Genomic DNA, 20419 nt, shown 5'->3' with positions numbered 1-20419 from the left:
TTCCATGGATCCAACGACCTGCAATCACCAATACTGAAACCCCAAGATGCCATCCGTATCGGTTGGACACTCTGCATTGATTGTACTTGCGCCATTTTGCCCATGGCAAACCATGGTTCTTTCAGTAGAGATACCTGAAGACCTGAAGAAAAAGAACGAATGAGCGCCAATGCAATAATTCCAGACCCATTCCCGTATCGTGGGCGGGCTTACGGGAGCTAAAAGTCACTAAGAGACTGTCAAAGAAGCCGGTTCCCTGTTGTCGTTGGGCCGTTGCCAAAAGTCTGTGCTAAAGATTTATTTCCTCGGGTGAAGGGGGACAAAAAAGAAAGTTACGGCTTGTGAAAATAATTAATTCACCATCCAAAGCCAGGAAAACCTTGTTCAGACGTGAATTCAATCGGTGGTATGCAGGTACAAATTGCGACGACAGAATGTTATACTTTCGGTTAAAAGTATCCCTTCTCGTCGCGTGCAGCCGAGTGCTTTTTTATTTTTTTTATCAGCTTTTTAATTATTATCTTCAGCGGGCAAGCCCAAAAAAACGCGCGGGTGTGATCAGCTCAGCTCAGCTACCAAAAGACGCCAACCGCCGCCATACGTCAGTAAACTTGATTAGGTAGATTTAAAAAATGGAGAAAGCCGTCAAATGGGTCGCCGATGATAAGACCAAATAAAATTTCCGAAATTTGATTTCCACTGCAAGCCTGCTTAGTATTGTAGCACAACATGAAGGCGAAGAGAGAAAAAAAGGAGGTGGCTTCCAAATTACTTGGCCTGGGTCCCCCTGTTCGACTACGCTCATTGCCCTGGTCTGCCTACGTGGTAGAAAGGCTCTAAAGCTCGTACAACGGTAGAGCATAATGGGCTGGGGCTTCCATGCCTGTAACCTTTTACGAAGCTTACGTTCTCTTGTAAATGTTAAATGTGATATGTAGAGTACTTTGTTTCATCCGCCGTGCCGCTGGGTAGGATTTCGACGTCAGACACAAAGCCGAAGTTGTCACCAAGAAAAGTGCTTTGTTGTCCCTGAGGGGGTTTTTTTTTTTTTTTTTTTTCAATTAGGTATATATTACAACTTTGATATCACATCAGCAGAAAGAAGCAATCGCAGGACTGACCAAGGAAAAGAAGAAGAAGAAAAAAAATACAATTATCAAAATTTTGTTAATCCGCAAAATCCTGCTCGACTGTCCTGAAAATCTACCCCAGGTGGGGGCGAGCCGGATCGACAGGATCAGCAAAAAAACCGGTGCCAGTAGAGGAAGTTGATGCGAGACCGCAAGCCATGCCCGTTCAAAAGCTCGACGGATAATGCACCCCACCTTATCTTTGCCTTGGAGAAGAAGTAAAACACCACGTAAGTATTTGCAGGAAAAATAAAAAAATAGCAAAAAGATTCTACAGGGAATTCTTACGGAGTAGGTTCTAGATCTGGAGGTCGAATGTCCCCTCAGCTACAAATAGAATGCGCGCAATCTACTGGAATTAGAAGGGATCGCCAGCCCAGGACAAATCATTACAGTTGGGCATTTCCATCTCTTTCGTTGGAACCCATGGCAACCGATTTTCTGTCCCTAAAGAGTCATCAAAGAAATGCGGCAGACTGCAGTTTGACTCAACCCACAAAATTTGTCATGCCGGCACCTACCCGTCAGTAACAAACCGACCGACCTGGCCAGACCTTTGTCTTATGCTTGGCTTTTCTATTTATTTATTTATTTTCTTGGGTGTTTTTGGGTTTATTATTGATAAAAAAAGACAAACTATACATGCTGTCTTTATTCCTTGGCACATATCAATCAAACCTGTCACCCATCAATCACTTGTCAATGAATCATTGTGAAACACGGAAAAGAAAGGTAAAAAGATTGTCTTCTTATGCCAGAAGCCTTCGAATCTATTCTGTTGTTGAAGCTCTCTAATCTTGTAAAGTGCTTTTGACATTCCTAGAGAGGAGATGGAATGAAACGTACATCTTGAACGCCGTCCACAGTGTGCTCTTCTGTCCAGCAACAAGGTAAGTGGAGATTGAGCAAATAAAGACACAATCATGAGAGAGAAAAAAGAAAAAAAAAGAGGCATTAAGAGAAATAGCGATAGAGGTATCTTTAGCAGTTCTTCAAACACAAAGAAAAAAGAATGCCACACCTGAGCGCAGATGAGGCAGAAAATACAAGAAAGTATTGACATGTAAACAGAAGGCCGCCGGGGATGTGATCATATTAAAAAGTAAACAAATAGGAGGAGAGGATCCGACATATCCTCCATCTACCTCTTCTCCAAGCTCTGGAGGTTCACGAGCTCAGCGTACCTCCCGTTCTTCTTCATGAGCTCCGAGTGCGTGCCCCGCTCGATGATCCTGCCCTGGTCAAAAACGTAGATGATGTCGGCCTTTTGGATCGTGCTGAGACGGTGCGCGACAGCGATGGTCGTCCGGCCCTTGGCGGCCTTGTCCAGCGCCGCCTGGACCACCTTTTCACTCTCACTGTCCAAAGCAGAGGTTGCCTCGTCGAGGAGCCTGTTGAGGTTTCAGTTGTTAGTCATTGTAACATTTCAGAGCAAAAAAGGTAGAATAACAAGGAGGGAATAGAAAACTTACAGAATCTTGGGATCACGAATCAACGCCCTCGCAATCGCAATCCTCTGCTTCTGTCCACCAGACAGCAGCGCACCCTTGCTTCCGACGATCGTGTTGAATCCCTCGGGAAGACTGAGAATAAAGTCGTAGATGTTGGCCTCGCGGCAGGCAAACTCGACCGCCTCGTCCGTGACCTGCTCCGAGGTGCCGAGCAGGATGTTCTCCTTGATGGTGCCGCTGTATAACGTTGGCTCCTGCGACACGAGCGCGATCTGGGCCCGGTAGTCGTTGACGTTGAGGGAGCTAATCTCGCGACCGTCAACGTAGATGCCCCCGACCAGCGGGTCGTAGAAGCGCTCCAGCAGCGCAATGGTTGTCGACTTTCCGCATCCAGAGGCACCCACCAGCGCCACGTACTGACCCGGCAGCACCGTGAGGTCCAGGCCCCTGAGCACGGGTTGCTCCGGTCGGGTTGGGTATCTGAAGTGAACATCACGGAATTCGATGGTGCCATTGACATCGCCAATCTTCTCGCCATCGGTGCTCCAAGTGTCGATGGTCGGCTTCCGGTCGAAGAGCGTCTTGAGCTGCTCGGCCGCGTGTGCAGCCTTGCCCATATCAGGAGCGAAGGCGAACATGGTACCTGCCGACTGTGCTCCGAAAATAACGGCGCTGAAGACAAGGAAGAACTGGAACATGCCGTACTCTCCAAGGCCCAAAAGGCTACCACCGTACCAGAAGCCGAGCGCCAGCACCAGGAATGTAAGCGATTGCGAGGCGGCGTACAGGGTGGACGACCTGAGGACCGACTGGAGCGATATACGCCCCTGCTGGTCGAGCGAGTCCTGGTAACGCTTGAGAACGTCCTTTTCGCGTGTAAGGGAGGCAACGGTCCGGATGGCGGTGATGGCCTCGGATGCGTACGAGGCCGAGTTGTCGTAGGCGCGCTTGGCGCGGCGCTGGTAGTGGGCCAACATAAAGAACCTGAGGAAACCGCAAGCCAAAAGGACAGGGACGGTCGAAATACAAACAAGCGCCAGTTTCCACCCAATAACCAGACTCAGAGTAAAGGCGCTGACCAAAGTGGTGCTGACCATGAGGATTGTACCAAGTGTGACACCGCTGATACCAGCAACGTGAGTAGCCTCGGTCGAGAGGAAGGACGTCAGAGATCCGGCAGTGTTCTCCTCCTTATCAAACTCGCCAATGTCCATGCGTAGCATCGTGCGGAAGGCTCGGTCTCTGACACGGTGAATGAGACGCTCTGAGCACTTGGCAAAGAGGATACCCTGGACGGAGAAGGCGATGAATTGAACGATTCCAAGCATCAGGTACATGAGACACCAGAAGGAAACGTCCTTCTGGATGGTCGGGATTGTCTGCTCGTTGACGGGTACCGACATGGACGTAATCAACTTGGCGAAAAAGACGGCCTGTGTGGGGTTGCCGCCACCGCAAATGATCGAGAAGAGAAGACCAATAACCATGAGCTTCCACTCGGGCGCGTTGAACGAGGCAATAAGCTTAATCTTGGTCCACAGGCTGTATTTCTTTGGTGCGTCCTTCGAGCGGCCCTGAAGCGCGACGCTCGAAGCCGATTTCGTTCGTTCCATCTTGGTGGCCAGGTTGTCGTTGGGGTCGGGGATGAAGCTGGTGCTCTCTTTGTTGCTGGTCGCCTTGCGGATCAGAATCTCTTCCTTCTCGTTGATGGCATCCTCTTCCTCCGGGCTCATCTCGGTAACCTTGGCAATCTCTTGGGCCGTAACGAGCTTGTAGTATGCTCCGCGCTTCTCAAGCAACTCGTTGTGGTTACCCTGCTCGACGATACGACCCTCAGACATGACAACAATGTTGTGCGCGTCCTTGATGGTAGAGAGTCTGTGAGCGATGGTGATGGTTGTCCTTCCTTCGGCGGCGGCCTCGAGAGCGGCTTGCACCACACCTTCGGAGCGGGTATCCAGGGCAGATGTGGCTTCGTCGAGTAGTAGAATCTTGGGGTCAGAAACGATGGCGCGGGCGATAGCGATACGCTGCTTCTGGCCTCCAGACATGAGGAAACCGCGCTCGCCGACGTTGGTATCGTAGCCTTCAGGAAGGGTGCTGATGAAATCGTGTGCGTTTGCCTTCTTCGCAGCCTCGATGATTAGCTCCTTTTGGACCTCCGGTTCTGCGTTTTCATGCTTGGTGCCGATCAGACCGTGCTTGATGTTCTCGTAAATCGAAACGCTGAACAGGATGGGCTCCTGAGATACCAGCGAAATGTTTTGTCTCAACCAGCGGAGGTTCAAGGTGCTAATGTCATGGCCGTCCAGGTAGACCTTGCCTCCGACAGGCTGGTAGAAGCGCTCGACAAGACCGATAATAGTAGACTTTCCACTGCCCGATGCTCCGACCAAAGCAGTCGTCTTGCCGGCGGGGATCTCGAGCGTCACATCCTCCATAACAACGACCTCGGGCCGCGAGGGGTAGATGTGCTTGACGTTCTCCAAAAGAATAGTGCCCTTGAGGTTCTCGATCTTCTCTCCCTCGTCTGAAGAGGGATCCAAGACGGACTGGCGGTCGATTGTGGTGTAAATCTTGGCCGCCGCACCTAGAGCTGTGGTGAAGGCCTGGACGTTGGGTGCAACGTTGCCGATGTTGAAGGCACCAATCATGACACTCATCATGACGATGAGGACCTTGGAGAGCGGGATGACACCTTCAATCAAGTACCGGCTACCCATCCAGAAGGCCAAACCATAGTTAAGGTACAGAACGGACATCATGCCTGCAACCATCATGCCGATGGATGCCTTGACTTTAAAACCAGTAACCTCAGCCTTGATCAGGTGGCTGTCGTACTGGCGGGCAAGGCGGTCCTGGGTACCAAATGCAACGGCATTGCGAACGGAGCTGATGACCTCCTCAGCAACGCTCCCACCTTCGGCATACGAGTTGATCGTTTGCTTGCTGAACTTGATGATAAACGAGGAGCCGCCACCCATGACAAAGATAAGGGCGAAAAAGGTCGAAGTCAGGATCAAGGTCAACTTCCAGTACATGATGAAACCGATGACAAAGGCCGCCACAAAAGTCGCCAAGGCGGCAACAGTCAAGCCAACCTTTTCTGAGATACCCTCCTGGACAAGGTTGGTGTCTGCAGTGATGCGGGTGGTGACCTCGCCAGCACCCAGCTCTATAAAAAAAAAAAAAAAAAAAAAAAAAAAAGAAAAAAAAAAGTCAGCATACGGGATCGAATGATACAATAATAATCATGGATTCGGAACATATTCCCACGTACTGTCAAAGAAACCAATGTTCTGGCGCATGCAGCTTTCCAAGTAGTGCGCCCTAATCTTTGAGCTGATGTGTTCACCTGTGTAGATCGTACCCACGGTGGCGATGTAGGTTGTGATGAACTCGCCGATGGCCAAATAGACAAAGTACAAAACCAAGTTCGTCATGGTCTGCATGAACTCGTCGTACGAAGTAACTCCTAGGAATCGGTCCTGAAAACTGCCCTGAAGGTTACCAAAGATGACAGTCATCAATGGGAGCGCGGCGCCAGAGGCGATGGCGCAGATGAGCGAGATGGTCAGGATGATGAGATCGTTGCGCGAAGCATAGCGGTACAGGGTCGCGAGGCCGACCTTGACGGAGGGCGTGTCGACCTGGCGCTTGAGAATTTCGGCCTCGGCCGGAGGCAGGTGCTTGTAAATGTCATCGGGATCGGCGACGGCGTCTGCAGTCGGTTGTATAACCTTTGAGTCGGCCTTGGCGAGGTCCTCCTTTTGTTTTTTAATGCTGGATTCTGAGCCACCGCGGCTGCGGTTTGAAGGAGTCTGAGAGGGCACAACAGCTTCAGGGGCGTCCCCGAGGCGCTTTTCTGAGGGTTCCATGTTGGCCGTTGTTGCCAATAGGAATACCTTTGCCGATCGAGGCAGCAGATAATTGCTTGCCAAGGCTTAAAGTTTAAGCATAAAGCAAACAAATTAAGTGGTCAAGTGGCTCTGGAAAACCTTGGATTTCCGCCAAGCCCCGAATTATCGCACGGGTTGCCGACAAGGAAACGACAACTGGGCGAGCGATGTTGCTGTCTGGTGCCAAAAGAGGCAATCCTCACTTTTGGGTTCAAGTTGCTGACAAGCTGAAGAAAGATCAGATTGACAGCGGGCAGAGAGAAGAGGCGAGGGGTTACCAAGTATTAAGATTGGATGGAAATGATGTCCGTAAAACAACAACAGCAAAAAGACCGACCTTGTCCCCAGTAGACCGGGCAATGAGATGGGGCCACCCCTGTTGGCATATAAATAAAAGGACAGGGTGCGCTGTCGAGGCCGAGGTGCATTCCAAGTCGGGGAATTCTTAATTCCCATTCTCGCGTAGGTGGGAGAGAATTCGGATCGGACAGTGTCCAAAAACACCGGTCGGCCGAGAACAACTTCCCGATGGGTGATAGGGTGGGTACCGTACCTTTGGTCAGGCTGGGTTCTATAACGCACGCCGTCCTTCATACGTGTCCGAGACTGAGCAATCCATGACAACTTTTGTCAGAAATTCCTTTACTTCTATTTCTCGTTTTACGCTAATCCCGATTCTGGGTGGAGTTATCTTCACGGGTTGGATCGGTTACTTTTCGCCCGAGATGTACCCTTTTGGTATTTAAAATCCGAGATGCATTATGCAAGTAAGGAATGGCGCCGCATGAGTACAAACAGTCTACACCGTTGGTCTCAGCTGCATCCAAAAAAATTAAGAAGAAAGCCAAGACTAGAACAAACCCGCTAAAAGAAAAAATAGAAGAAAAAAGAATCAACAGACCTGCCCCGGGTAAGACGGGCATTATACCTTAATTCCGTCCAATGAACCCGACCCCGAGATGAGCTAGAACTAGGTAGACTAGACTCGCTACCTGACCTTCCTCTAGATAAACCTCCTTCCTTCAGGGTCGAATTGCCCAATTACTGAAAGTCGCTAAGGCTTGAACGCCACGCACGCTTCTCTGCGGCGTTCCCCTTTGTCGCTCAAGTAAAGGAGGACCAATGAGGCATCAAAGATTACCTTTAGGATCCTTGGATTACTTTAACTGCCTAAAGTCGCCGCATCGCCGCGTACGTACTGCAAATGGTACATAATCGCAGCTCGGGGTTGCAATGTGACCGAAAACTCCACTCGTGGGAAAATTCAATTCGAACTCGAATTACTATTGATAAAAAAAAAGTCTCCATTTCTCCTAGTCCGTGCATTTTTCTGTGGTTTCGCCCCCCAGGTCTCTCACACGGCGAGGCGAAATATCCATCCATGAGGTAAGGTCGTCGTACGTAATACGTAGTATTCGCATCGTAGCAAACATGAGTTTGGGATTAAGTTAGATGTACGTGCCTTGGTGCGACTGTTGTCTGAGTCATCCAATATAATATATTGCGGGAAAAGGGACAATATCAGCGCCGATCACTTCAGATATCATACCAGCTTATTCTTTTTCTTTGAGTCACCTTTTCTTTCTGCTGCTATCCTTGTTTCTTTCGTCTTCTTCCCATCGTGTCACAAAACTAAATCGAGCGTGGTGCAGGCCAGGCCACCTCACTACCTACCGTATAGCGGCCCGTCGCCTAAAACGTTTGGGTGGAGGCAGGTCAGCAAATCAGCTGTTGGTGGACATTAACGAAAACCCGAGTCCGAAATGATGTCCACATTTTACGAGGTTCTTTTGCGCCGCAATTCTTTTGTTTTCATCGGCCCATGGATTTCATAGCGCCCGCGCTTTGTCTCGTTTGAGAGTTTCCGGGAGCCGCTGAGGATCTGGATGCGACCCAGCCACTAGTAGGCTCTAGACAGCGTGATATTGTCTTGACACGCAAGTGTATCGTGTGACTCAGTATAATTGACATAGACTGACATATCACATACGTCTTATCAGTTCTTTGCGATCAGACGAAATTCAAGAACGAAAAGTCTCGTTCGCACCAGGTATGCAAAGTATTATGCCAACAAATATGCATGAACTAGATTACAGAACTTGCCTCCCTGGCCACTAAAAAAGGCGAGCAAAGGAGCAGAGGATAAATATTACAAAAAAAAAAAAAGTTGCAGCAATGCTCAGCCTCCTGGCCAAAGTTGCCAGCTGTCCTTTATTGATGGGACAAAGATCTGTGAGTCAATATGAACGGGCTATAGCGACAACTAAAACAAATTGTTCTCAGCTTTGCAAGGCCTCTGTGAAAACAACAACAACAACAAAAGTCGGTTTCAATTTTGGAATACGCAAACTGCTAGCTTTTTTTTTTGTTTTTGTTTTTGTTTTTTTGTTCTTGTCGTCTCCGTGCTGTGACCAATCGAAGTTGGGTAAGATTCGCTACACGACGTCATTTAGTTTCTGGAGGGTTGTTTAATTACGCTAGTACGACGGTGTGTTGCTGCACGTCAAATTAACAATCCGCACGGCTGGGCCCGGACAACTGGCACACACGCGAAATAGATACGAACGGACGATCAAGTCTATCAATAGCAGTCATTCACGACCATTGCCGAAACGCACCGGGCCGATCGGGGTGTTTTCTTTCTCTCTTCGTGATGTTGCTTGATTTTCTCTACCCCGCCATCCTCCTCGTGGCCCTGAGCGGGCTTCCATCCCCAACCGTCGCCGCAAAGCCCAAGAACGCCATTTTACTCTCCGATGTAAGTCAAATAATCCCTGAAACCTGTGATTCGCACTACTACCACCACCACCACCACCCTCCATCCCAGTTTCCACCCCCCCTGGATAGACTCTGACATGAAACAAACCCACAGGTCCAATCCCTCACGCTCCGCGCGGGCCGCCAGACCGCGCACCGCCGTGTGGCGGCCATGCCGCAGCTCAAGTGCGTGTCGCCGCGGGCCGTGTGCGCGCTGCACGAGGTCGACACCATGCGGTGCGTGAACCAGGGCTCCGGTTACGGCTCCGAGGACATACAGTGGTCGTGCAGCGCCTCGCTCCCTCCCGAGCTGAAGCTCGGCAGCACCGAGGTCATGTGCGAGGGCTACAGCTCCCCCGACGACCCATACGTCCTCAGCGGCTCCTGCGGCGTCGAGTACCGGCTCGTCCTGACCGAGGAGGGTCTCCGCCGCTACCCAGACCTCGGTGGAGGCGGCGGCGGTGGAAGCGACGGGACTTTGCCGGCCTGGCTGTTTTGGGTCTTCTTCGTCGCCATCGTTTGCTGGATTCTCTACAGTGCATTCACTGCCCAACCGGGCGAGTTCCGTGGTCCGCGTCCGGGACGTAACAACTTTTGGGGTGGAGGTGGTGGTGGCGGCGGCGGTCCCGGTCCGGGTTTCTTTGGCGGCGGCGGATGGAACGACCCCCCTCCCCCGTATCCCGGAAACAAGCCTGCAGGTAGCGGGGGTGGTTGGCAGCCTGGATTTTGGAGTGGTCTGGCTGGAGGGGCTGCGGCGGGTTACATGGCTGGAAACCGTGGAAGGAACAACACGGAAAACAATCGAGGCTATGGAAGCTTTGGTGGCGGCAGAAATACTTGGGGTGGCGGTAGCTCTTGGGGCGGAGCAGGTGGTGCTGGCCCTTCGTCATCCCGCAGTTCTGGGTCCAGTTCAAGTTCAGCCCGGTACGAAAGCACCGGTTTTGGTGGGACAAGCAGGCGATAAGCTTCCTTAAATCTACGTCTACTTGGATTGATTGAGCAGATAGATATAATTATTTCTTTTACTATCAGACAGGCATTACAGCAGGATTCCGAGGTACCATACATCCTCTTGATCTATCCTTATCTGCTTTCTTAGCTCTCGTGACTGTATTCCTGTTTATACACATAACTAGAGGTACATCGATCCAAAACATGCTTGTATGCCTTGCGGTAAGCTGATCGCAAAATAAAAAGAAGTGTTGCTGCTTCTCGGCCCAGCTCGTTAAACGGCTCATGGCTTGCCGACAACCATGAGGCACCCGATAACCTCTCAACCCATGCCACCCCCCGCCCAAAGCTGTCACTACATGTGCACGGTCATGACGTCCATCTTGTCGAATGCTTTGCCGCATGAAGGGCACTTGCGTCGTCTGTTCGCCAACCTACTTTGCACGCAGTCGTTGCAGAACACGTGCCCGCATGTCTTGATCACTGCGTTCTTAAACTCACTGTTGCACACATTGCAAAGAGCAAATTTCTGCGCAGTCGTTACCAGGTCAGCACTTCTGCAACTTACGGACAGGAACACGACGGGAAAAGATTTTTGTACTCACCCTTAAATCATCCTCAGCTGAGGCACCGCCAGATCCCCTGGATTTAAGGTTATCCCTCTCTTTCTGAGCATGCTCCAGTCGAGTCTTGACCCTTTCCAACTCGGTCTCGTGCGACGCTGCCTTGTCCTTCAAAGACAGTGCTACTGAGTCCTTGTTCTTCACAAGCTTGTTCAATGTTTCAGCCTGGTTCTTAAGCGCCTCGTATTGCCGTAAAGCATCAGAGCTCGAGGCCTTGAGCTTGCGGTTCTCTTCGAGGATCGTCACGTTGGACTGTTTCAGCTCGGCGAGTTGCTTCTCCATATTGGCAATAAGGATCTTGGTATGTGCCTCAACCTCCTTCAGTTGCGTGATTATCGTGGAACTCGTTTTGTTTTGATGCTGCAGTGCCTTGTTCTCGTTGATGCGGGCATCTGTGTCTCGTCTCACAGCAAAATATTTCTGGTCGGCCTTGTTTCGGTCCGTGATCGCATTCGACAGTTTCGTCTCAAGCGCCGTCAGATCTGTCAGCTTCTTCTGTGCAACCGCCACCGCCTTCTTGTATGCCTTCTCGACAGAAGGCACCTCGCTTTTGATCAGTTCATAGTCGCGTTCCAGTTTCATGTACCGGCTGATCAGGTCAGCCGCATCCATGGATTCAAGGTCTTCGCGGGATGTGGCCATTGCTGTGTCCGAGTCCGGGCGTAGCCTTTCCACCTCTAGTTCCAGCCCAGCTATCCTGTCGTCCTTGGCTGCTGACAGCTCCTCCAGATGCTTCAATGACACAATTTCTTGTTCACTCTTGGACTTTTGAACAGCCAATTGCGCATTGAGTTCGTCTCTCGAGGCCCTTATACGAGTAAGGTCCTGGTCCTTCTGCTGCAGCTGGTCCTCCAGATCGGATGTTATTGCTTGAGCTTCCCGGTTGAGTAATTCGCGATAGCTCGTCCTTTCGGTTTGCAACTTTTCAGCTTCTTCCCGCAGTTGCTTGTTCACAGCCTCCAGAGTGTTAACCCTCTTGATCAAGTCCTCATTCTGCAGCTTGAACTGCTTAAAAAGATCCGTCCTCGAGTACTCTTCGTCGGTGACCGTTTCTTTGCGAGCCTTCAATGAGGTATTTTCTTCTAACAAACTCTTGATGTCAGACTTGAGAGCGGTGATCTGCTTCTCTTGCGTTGCAAGGACAGCAGCTGCCTCGTCGTACTTGAGCTGAAGAGCTTCGGAATGTCCATTTGATTTCGGTTCCTCGGTTGAACGTTCCGTGGATGGCGGCCTCGCTGAGGCAATAGCTTGGGCTTGCTGCTCAACCTTCTGAACTTGCACGCTTTTGGCTCGGTCCAGCTTCTTCTCAGCTTTGACGTATCGAAGGGTGGCGGTGTCCAACTGTTCAGATAGTGCATCCTTTTCTGCATTGGACCTATCGAGCTTAATGACGAGGTCCTTTTGCGCAGCTAGTAGCTTGTTAACTTGCGATTCCAACTCGGACACATCAGACTTGACGTCTCTTGATGCATTTATTAATCCGAAAAGCGTTTCAAGCTTCGACCTGATGACTTTCTTCTTGTCTCCCAGGTGCTGTTGGAAGTCTTCTGAATCTTTGAATTGCAAGGCGGTTGACGACAATATCGAATCTCCTATAGGTTATGGGTCAGTTGTTGGCCTCTGGCGTGGCTCGTGGAAGAATAGCCGGCGTACCCTTGCAATCTATATCTGATGACAGAGAGCCGCGAGCAAGGAGCTCGATTTCATCGAGCATCTGGAGACCGTCAGATGTGTTTATAAACGAGAGCGCTCCGGGAAGATGGCACACGTACTTGCAAGAACCATTGATCTATTATTCGAAGGTGATCATCGTGATGCGTCGAACGTTTTGTCACATCTTCTAATCTAGTCTCCAAGGTGGCTTTTTGTCGGCGATACTCGAGCATCTGTCGGTAGATTGCATCTTTTTGAAAGTCCTATGGCCAAGGCATCAGTTTGTTGCAACTTTTGGAATTGAAATGTCGCGCGAGCGTAATAACGTGGTTCAAGTATATGGTAAGGGAATCGCGAATGGCTTGAGGTATGTGCTGGGCATTCTGAACCTGGTAATAGAGCAAGCTTTTCGGCAGCATGCCCTAGGATCAGCACAGAACACGTAGTGCATCTCGCTACACTCGGTGAGCCTGCGGCTTTATCGCCAAAATGATAAACGCGTAATGATAGCATCGTCGACCGAAGGAATCCGCCAACGGATGCAACGCATGTAGTACTGGAAAGAGTGGCACGAGAGGTGGTGCTGTCGCCGACGAATGGTCTTACCTCAATCCAGGCCTCGTCCCTTGACTCGCCATCATCCCGAGATTTAACGGTTCCGTTGACTGCTTGCCTTTTGCTGGGTGGAGCGATTTCATCAGTCGCGCTGATGGCTGGCCTCTTCCTGTCTTCCATTTTTGCAAGGCCGGAAGGGTGCGAAACGGCTGGAGAAGACGTGGCAACAGGCATGAGAAAGGGAGGGAAGCCTGAAGCCTAATAATGTCGATATCGCGTCGGCAAAAATTGGCTGGAAAGTCGACAAGAAGTCGATGATGGCCGACTCTTTCGTCTAACCAGGAAGAAACCTGGACGGCGACAGCCAGGAGGGCATTAAGGATGGCGGAATTGGCTTGTGTTGTTGGGGTTGCAGACCGCGAAATGAGACTTGTTTCCAGCAAAGCTGATTTTTCGACTTGACGCCCCCGAATGCACAGTCGACAGCCAGCCAGATTGATGACCAAGCGGCACGCCAAGCATCCATCCTGAGCTAGTGGGTCGTACTAATCCTTTATAGTGCTAGCGTCTTTATGCCTGAGTATCCTTTTGAGCGTAGCCCCGCATCTTGTATGGAGCATTGCAACAGGTTCGTTCAGACGCGACCTGATTGTCAAAGTTGAAACTCTGGGAAAATCCTTAGTCTACCTAGTAATTATTTGTTAATTCGACAATACGGAGCCAAACTTGTCTCTACGACAATCTATCTCTACGACTATATGCGATCGAATTGTCTGCGAAACAACCCATTCGCCGCTCCCAGGCCCCCTGTCATCAAGAGGTCATGAGTCGCAAGCAAGATTGGACGTGAGGGGCTGCCGACCAGCGACCTGACGCAGCTTGTATTCTCGAAGAAAAAAAACAAAAACCTTCCTTGGCCCACCGATAAGCTCAACTGTCCAAGATGCTCAAGAAGAAAGGTGCCCCATCCTTCAAGCCGAAGGCCGGCATTCGCAGGAATCCTGCTCCGGCTGCAGCTAAAAGCCAGTCGGGCACTCCTGCTCCCACCCAGCCTTCCGCCTCGAACGATTCTGCGGTGATCCCGACCCCGACGCCCACACCTGCTCAGGCTCCTACGTCAGAGAGTACCAATGCCACTTCTTCCGTCCTTCCGCAGTTTACCGCGACACCGCCAACATCGAACACTGAGGCTCCGAGTGCGCATATTCAGAGTGCACAGCCCTCAAGCAGTGCGCAGACCCCAGCAATAGGCAGTCCTAGGGAACAACCATCAACTCAGGCCAACTCCCATATCGCCACACAATCGCAAGATACTAGCATAGGTGAATCCACAACTCGAGATTCCCGCACACCTGGTGTGCCTTCTGCGCAGATTTCACCCAGCCAGACCGCAACACCAGATGTCATACATAACGACGTCGCGTCGGTCCAGTCCGCCCCGTCACAGCCCACTCACTCTGAATTGCCTACGAACTCGAGTACTTCGGAACCATTGAACATCATTCAGGATGCGCCCGTGACTGGAAATTTGCCGGCTGTGTCCAGTACAGACGCAGCCTCCCAACCACAAACACTATTCCCAGCGGGGCCATCCAGTAATGTCGGAACACCTGTAGACGATACTCTCATCACACCGGAAATAACTAGTACTCCATGTGATAGTGAACCGATCACGGCAACACGAAAGCGCGGCGCACCAGTTACGTCTTCAAGTGAGGCGGCTACCGCTGGACCATCTTCTGAAGACGCTGCAGCCCCTACCCCGAAGCGCCGTCGCACGGCCAAGAGCACACTGCAGGACTCAACAGCAGCAGCTACGGAATCCAACGATTCATCCCAACCTGGATCTCAAAAAAAGCGAGGAAGGACAACCAAGAAACCATCATCAGATGCACAATCACAAGAGACCCCGAATGCTGATTCCCAGCAGGATGGCGACGCCGGTCCATCCCAACCAAAACGAAAGGCTAGAACTAGGAAGACTGCCACTCTAGTTCCCGATGGAGCTGGTGACACAACCTCCGCACAACCCAAAAAACCAAGCAAGAGTCGCGCTGCTCGTGCTACCGCCGTTAGCAATGCCGATAGTGCCGATGATGCTAATGGCCCTGGCGAAGTGAGAACAAAGAGGAGATCCTCAAAAAAGCCGCGGAAGGAACGCTCCGTCACGCCAGAAGATGCCGAGGAGCGGGCGATAGATCCAAGTAGCTTGACCATGGCGGAACTTACTAAGGATTTACGCATCGGCAAGAAGTTCAGCCGTCACGATGAGTTACGTGACAGAATGAAGACCTTGCAGGAAAAGCAGCGAGAAGAACGGCGTCTCAGAAAAGCCAACGGTGGAGTCACGCCGGGTGATGAGGAAGCGACAGCTTTAGCAACTGGTGAAGTTCCGGAGAGCTCAGAAACGACCTCAGCTCCCACGGGCGCCAACGCTGGTGGCGGCTCCTCGACGCAACCAGCGGCGCTGGGTCCGCAGTTCGAGATTATCAATGGCGAGATCGTCATCAACCAAGCGTCCCTGGTACACGATCGACATGCGGCAGCAATGGTTGATCATGGCGATATGGAGGAAGTTGAAGAAAACGATTTTACGCGCATGACCAACCAGGCCACTTATTTGCGCCCAACAAAAATCAAAGGTCCAAACGCATGGACCAAGGAGGAAACACAGCAGTTCTACGAGTACTTGCGCATGTTTGGGACCGACTTCCAGACCATAGCCAACATGTTTCCTGGGCGCATGAGACGCCACGTCAAGATGAAGTTCAACCGCGAGGAGAGACACAACCCAACAGGAGTTAATGCAGCTCTCGTAGGACAAAAAGTTGTTATGATAGACCTCGCCGAATATCAAACGCGCACAGGAAAGGCACTGGAGCCAACGGCTGACATAGAAGAAGAGCATCGTAAAAGACAAGAAGCGCACGACGCTGAGCAGAAACGCATCCAGGAAGAGGCCGATGCGGTGCAGGCCGAGAAGCGGAAGAAGCTGCTTGGCACCGGCACGGATAATGGGACTGCGAAAGTTGCGGAGAAGACCAAGACCAAGGATAAGGACGTCAGTGATGGCAAGTCTAAAGGAGCCACGAAAAGTCAAACCGAGATCATGGAAGAGGAGGAAGACGTTGAGGTCATTGATGAGGATGAGGTGGAAGAACGTCCCACACGCCGTCGTGGCCGGTTTGTTGGTATTGGTGGTTGATATAGAGATGATTGATATGATGGGTACATAGATATATCAAGGTCGGGATAAGGGATATGGATGGGCGATGATATACCCGCACAACTAGCAAGTTGTCGCACAGTTATGGGCGAATTTAATGGCATTGGCATTTATTTGAAACTGCGAGATTTGAATACAATAGACCGTGATATTTAACTTGTCTACTTGCACACTGCCATCTATACCTGTGCAATCGCTGAATTGTGAAATTTGTATATGTAGAGAACAGATTCAATGCGGTCTTAACCAACCCCACATCGCCACCAATAGAATGCATCGCGGCAGGTTCCCATAAACAGTACAAAGCTATCCGAGGCACGGGTATTGATTTCAATACGAAAACAAAAACCATTTAGACAATCTAAAATTATAATTTGGAATGACCTCATTTGTAATAAGTCTGTTTTAAAAGATTCAAATGATGTGGCAAATCGTCAGTGATCAAGCTTGCCCACTTGTGGCGCTTGGATCTGGGTTTCTTTGCCCCTTCCCTTTTGCACTACATACAACTAGGAAATTTTGACTCATTCTGATCCCATCGGTCGGTGAGACCTACAGCACGATTTGTCAACGACATCTTAAAGACAAGTCACCTAAAGACACAGACCCTCCACCAAATTGATATCTTTTTCTGCACAACACAAATCTACCAAATTTTGTGGCTCTTTCCTATTTCCAACTTTACTCTATCTTTGCGAGCCAAGGTACCTAAATTGCGTTCTCAATCCTGTGCAGACAAATCACAAGCTGTGAAACCTAAAATTTTATCGTCAAAGCTGCCCTCTAAAACGTTGTCAAAACGGCGGGGACTGTCCCCTGCCGCCGGCAACTTGCCACCCGCGCACTCGAGGATGGCCGAAGTACAACAAGTGCAGCCCCAATCAGGTCAACCTTCAGCGAGCAGTCAGTCTCAGCCTCAGAGGGGATCTAGGCAACGCAGGGGTCCTCGTCGGGGTAGAGGTCGAGGAGGTCAAACTGCAGTAGCGGGAGCCGATGCGGGACAAGGAAACCAAAATTCGCGAAATAATGCTGCAGGGCACGTGACAACAAACGACAACAGAAACAACAACGCAGCATCGACGAATCATAATAATAATAATAGATCGACAAATAACAACCCCCTGCAAACGAATCTGCAGGATGGAAATGGACGTCAGAACGTGACACCATCCGTGAGCTCCCGCGGCGCTTCCCGAGGGGGCCGTGGAGGCCGTGGCGGACGTGGTGGCCGAGGGGGACAGGCACAGAGCCAGCGAGGGGGTGCGGGTAGGGGTGGGCGAGGAGGTTCTACGATTCCGTCAAGGCGAACTTTTGGTGGTCATTTGACAGAGGCACAGGATGATGAGGCTCAAGGCTCAGCGGGCCTAAGCGGTGATGCTCCAGAGTTCGTACCCGGTCGTGCTCCCCCGCAAGGAAGGTAAGTGTTACTGCTGGCCTTGGATATTTACCCCTATAAGAGTGGCTTATTAACGTCATGAACAGGTCTCAGCCCAAGCAGCCGCCGCCTCCGGCAGTGTTGCCTGCCAAATCCTCGGCGCCAGACTTGCCGACCCGTATCCATGAAGACATCAGCAACCGGCAATATGACTGTGTCATTTGCATGAACGAGATTCTTCGCTCTTCGAGGGTATGGTCCTGTTCCATTTGTTGGACAGTCATTCATCTCCACTGCGTGAAGAAGTGGCACCAGAACCAAACTGCCAAAGCGGATCAGAATCAGGAGCCAGGCAAAACTACCTCGTGGCGATGCCCTGGGTGCAACTCGAGCCACGAGGATCCGCCAGGCTCTTACCACTGTTGGTGTGGCAAAGATTTTAACCCATCGTCGGTTCCTAGCCTGCCGCCCCATTCTTGTGGGCAGACTTGCTCAAGACCAAGACCGACATGTCCGCATCCTTGTAGTTTGCAGTGCCACGCCGGGCCATGTCCACCATGTGGGCTTATGGGACCACCAAGGCCATGCTTTTGCGGCAAGCATGAAACTTCAAAACGGTGTATCGAGACCGACTATTCCAAAGGCTGGAGTTGCACCGAAATTTGTGGCGATTACTTGCCCTGCGGCGAGCATCAGTGCGAGCAGCCTTGCCATGAAGGGCTCTGTGGAAGCTGTGAGCTTCTGATAGATAGCGTCTGCTATTGCGGAAAAACTCGACAGGAAATTCCTTGCTCGCAACGGGAGGAGATTGTACAATCTTTCAACCACGGTCAGCTCAAGGATCAGGAGGAGGCGGATAAAGACACCTGGTTTGAAGGCTCTTTCAAGTGCTCTTCGACATGTGAGCGGCCTTATGACTGTGGCCATCACACCTGCGAGCTTGAATGCCATCCTCAGGACGCAGAGACACCCCACTGCCCATTATCTCCAGACGTGGTACTTCACTGTCCATGTGGGAAAACGGCACTGAGTGAAATACTTCCCCAACCTCGCCAGTCCTGCCAGGACCCAATACCTTCGTGCAAAAGGATGTGCGAAAAGGCTTTACCATGTGGTCACACATGCTTGGAACAATGCGGTCCGGGATCATGCGGTCCTTGCACACAAACGGTGGAGTTGCCTTGTCGTTGCGGAAGAACCACTACGGAGATGCTGTGTCATGAGGCCGAGAAAGAGGCCGGGTTCCTGGAGTGCGAACGGACTTGCCGGACTCAGATGAGCTGTGGGCGACACGAGTGTGGCAAGCAGTGTTGTTCTGGTGAGAAGAGGGCATCTGAAAGGCTGGCTGCTAAGAGGAAGAACAAGACGAGCAACAACTCAGCGACTCAGGAAGACTTTGAGGCGGAACATGTGTGCTTACGAACATGCGGTCGACAGCTTAAGGTATGCAGCAAATTTCCTGCTCAATGGAGGAATTCATTTTGTCTAGTAAGGCATGTATCGGGTAATGGCTAACACAATCAAAACTTCTAGTGCGGCTCTCATTCATGTACTCAACTTTGTCACCGTGGTCCCTGCCTGTCATGCTTGGAGGCAATCTTCTCAGAGATATCCTGCAACTGTGGCCGGACGGTACTGTATCCTCCTCAGCCATGCGGTACACGTCCTCCTGATTGTCGGTTTGAATGCACTCGGCCAACAGGATGCGGCCATGCGCGCATCCCTCACAATTGTCACGGGGACGACGACTCTTGTCCCAAGTGTCCGTTCCTCGTTGACAGGCCATGTCTTTGCGGTAAGCAGATATTGAAGAATCAGCCGTGTTGGTTTGAGGAGGTCCGCTGTGGCTTGGTCTGCGGTAAGACGCTGGCTTGCGGTCATCGGTGCAGTCTGCCTTGCCATCGACCTGGTCAATGCGAGACAGCGGACACGGCGAGGACCAACTGTTCGCAAAAGTGCGGCAAGCCACGGAAGAACTGTGAGCATGTCTGTTTGCAACAGTGCCACTACCCTGCGGTTTGCAACGAGGACAAGCCCTGCCAGTCCAAGATATTTATTACTTGCGAATGTCAAAACCGGAAAAAGGAGGTTTTGTGCCTGGCAACACTCTACGAGCAGCCAGCTCGCGAACCGCTCACATGCGACGACGAGTGTCTACGGCTCAAGAGGAACCGACGCCTAGCAGATGCTCTCAACATAGATCCAGACAGTCACTCGGACGACCACATACCCTACTCGGAAACAACGCTCAAGCTGTTCCGCGAGAACGTCGGCTGGGCCCAGACTCAGGAACGCGAGTTCCGCGTCTTTGCCTCGGACGCGACCGAGAAGCGCCTTCGTTTCAAGCCTATGAAGCCCAACCAGCGCGCATTCTTGCACGCCCTGGCCGAGGACTACGGTTTCGACAGCGAAAGTCAGGATCCCGAGCCGCACCGGCACGTGTCAATCTTCAAGACGCCCCGGTTCGTCTCGGCGCCGCGCAAGACGCTCGGCCAGTGCGTCAACATGCTCAAGATTGCGGCCGAGGCCGAAGCAGTCGCCAGGAGCAGCGCGGTGCAGCAGCAGGCCAAGACGACGGCTCTCCAGCCCTTCAACGCCTTTGTCCTGTCCAAGCTGACCTTTGGATTGACTATTGACGAGGTCGACAAGGCGCTGGCGGCGGACCTGTCCAGCACCAGCGCCATGTCCCTCACTTTCTCTACCACGTTTCTCCCGGCGACTGATGAGGTGCTGGTTGTGGCCAAGCCGCCGCCCGCCACTGCAGCCAACATCACCCGCTCCGGGGTTGCGACCACGCCC

The 20419-nt window shown here is 51.4% G+C and overlaps 4 protein-coding genes across 4 annotated transcripts; 2 read left to right on the top strand and 2 right to left on the bottom strand.

The window, feature by feature from the left end:
* Window positions 1-1797: 1797 nt before the first annotated feature.
* Window positions 1798-7055, bottom strand: PgNI_11704 (uncharacterized protein). Its single transcript, XM_031131668.1, has 3 exons — window positions 5862-7055; window positions 2603-5756; window positions 1798-2521 (listed from the first exon to the last, which is right to left on the bottom strand). The coding sequence occupies exons 1-3, from the start codon at window positions 6457-6459 to the stop codon at window positions 2272-2274; spliced, it is 4002 nt and encodes a 1333-aa protein (XP_030976564.1). The 5' UTR covers window positions 6460-7055; the 3' UTR covers window positions 1798-2271.
* A 1782-nt stretch (window positions 7056-8837) lies between these two features.
* On the bottom strand, window positions 8838-13447 carry PgNI_11702 (uncharacterized protein). The gene is made up of 6 exons (XM_031131666.1): window positions 13071-13447; window positions 12584-12727; window positions 12465-12525; window positions 10794-12403; window positions 9351-10717; window positions 8838-9236 (listed from the first exon to the last, which is right to left on the bottom strand). The coding sequence occupies exons 1-5, from the start codon at window positions 13251-13253 to the stop codon at window positions 10544-10546; spliced, it is 2172 nt and encodes a 723-aa protein (XP_030976587.1). The 5' UTR covers window positions 13254-13447; the 3' UTR covers window positions 8838-9236; window positions 9351-10543.
* Window positions 9134-10201, top strand: PgNI_11703 (uncharacterized protein; the record flags this gene model as incomplete). Its single annotated transcript, XM_031131667.1, has 2 exons — window positions 9134-9238; window positions 9353-10201. The coding sequence occupies 2 exons, from the start codon at window positions 9134-9136 to the stop codon at window positions 10199-10201; spliced, it is 954 nt and encodes a 317-aa protein (XP_030976588.1).
* A 515-nt stretch (window positions 13448-13962) lies between the features above and the next one.
* Window positions 13963-16370, top strand: PgNI_11701 (uncharacterized protein; the record flags this gene model as incomplete). The annotated part of the gene is made up of 1 exon (XM_031131665.1): window positions 13963-16370. One exon carries the CDS (start codon window positions 13963-13965, stop codon window positions 16222-16224), a length of 2262 nt encoding a protein of 753 aa, XP_030976589.1. The 3' UTR covers window positions 16225-16370.
* Window positions 16371-20419: the final 4049 nt, after the last annotated feature.

Source organism: Pyricularia grisea (assembly GCF_004355905.1).
Source record: "Pyricularia grisea strain NI907 chromosome V map unlocalized Pyricularia_grisea_NI907_Scaffold_10, whole genome shotgun sequence".
In the NCBI taxonomy this organism is placed as follows: Eukaryota; Fungi; Ascomycota; class Sordariomycetes; order Magnaporthales; family Pyriculariaceae; genus Pyricularia; species Pyricularia grisea.
Note: the sequence above shows the minus strand (reverse complement) of the source record. Positions and strands in the feature narration are given on the sequence as shown.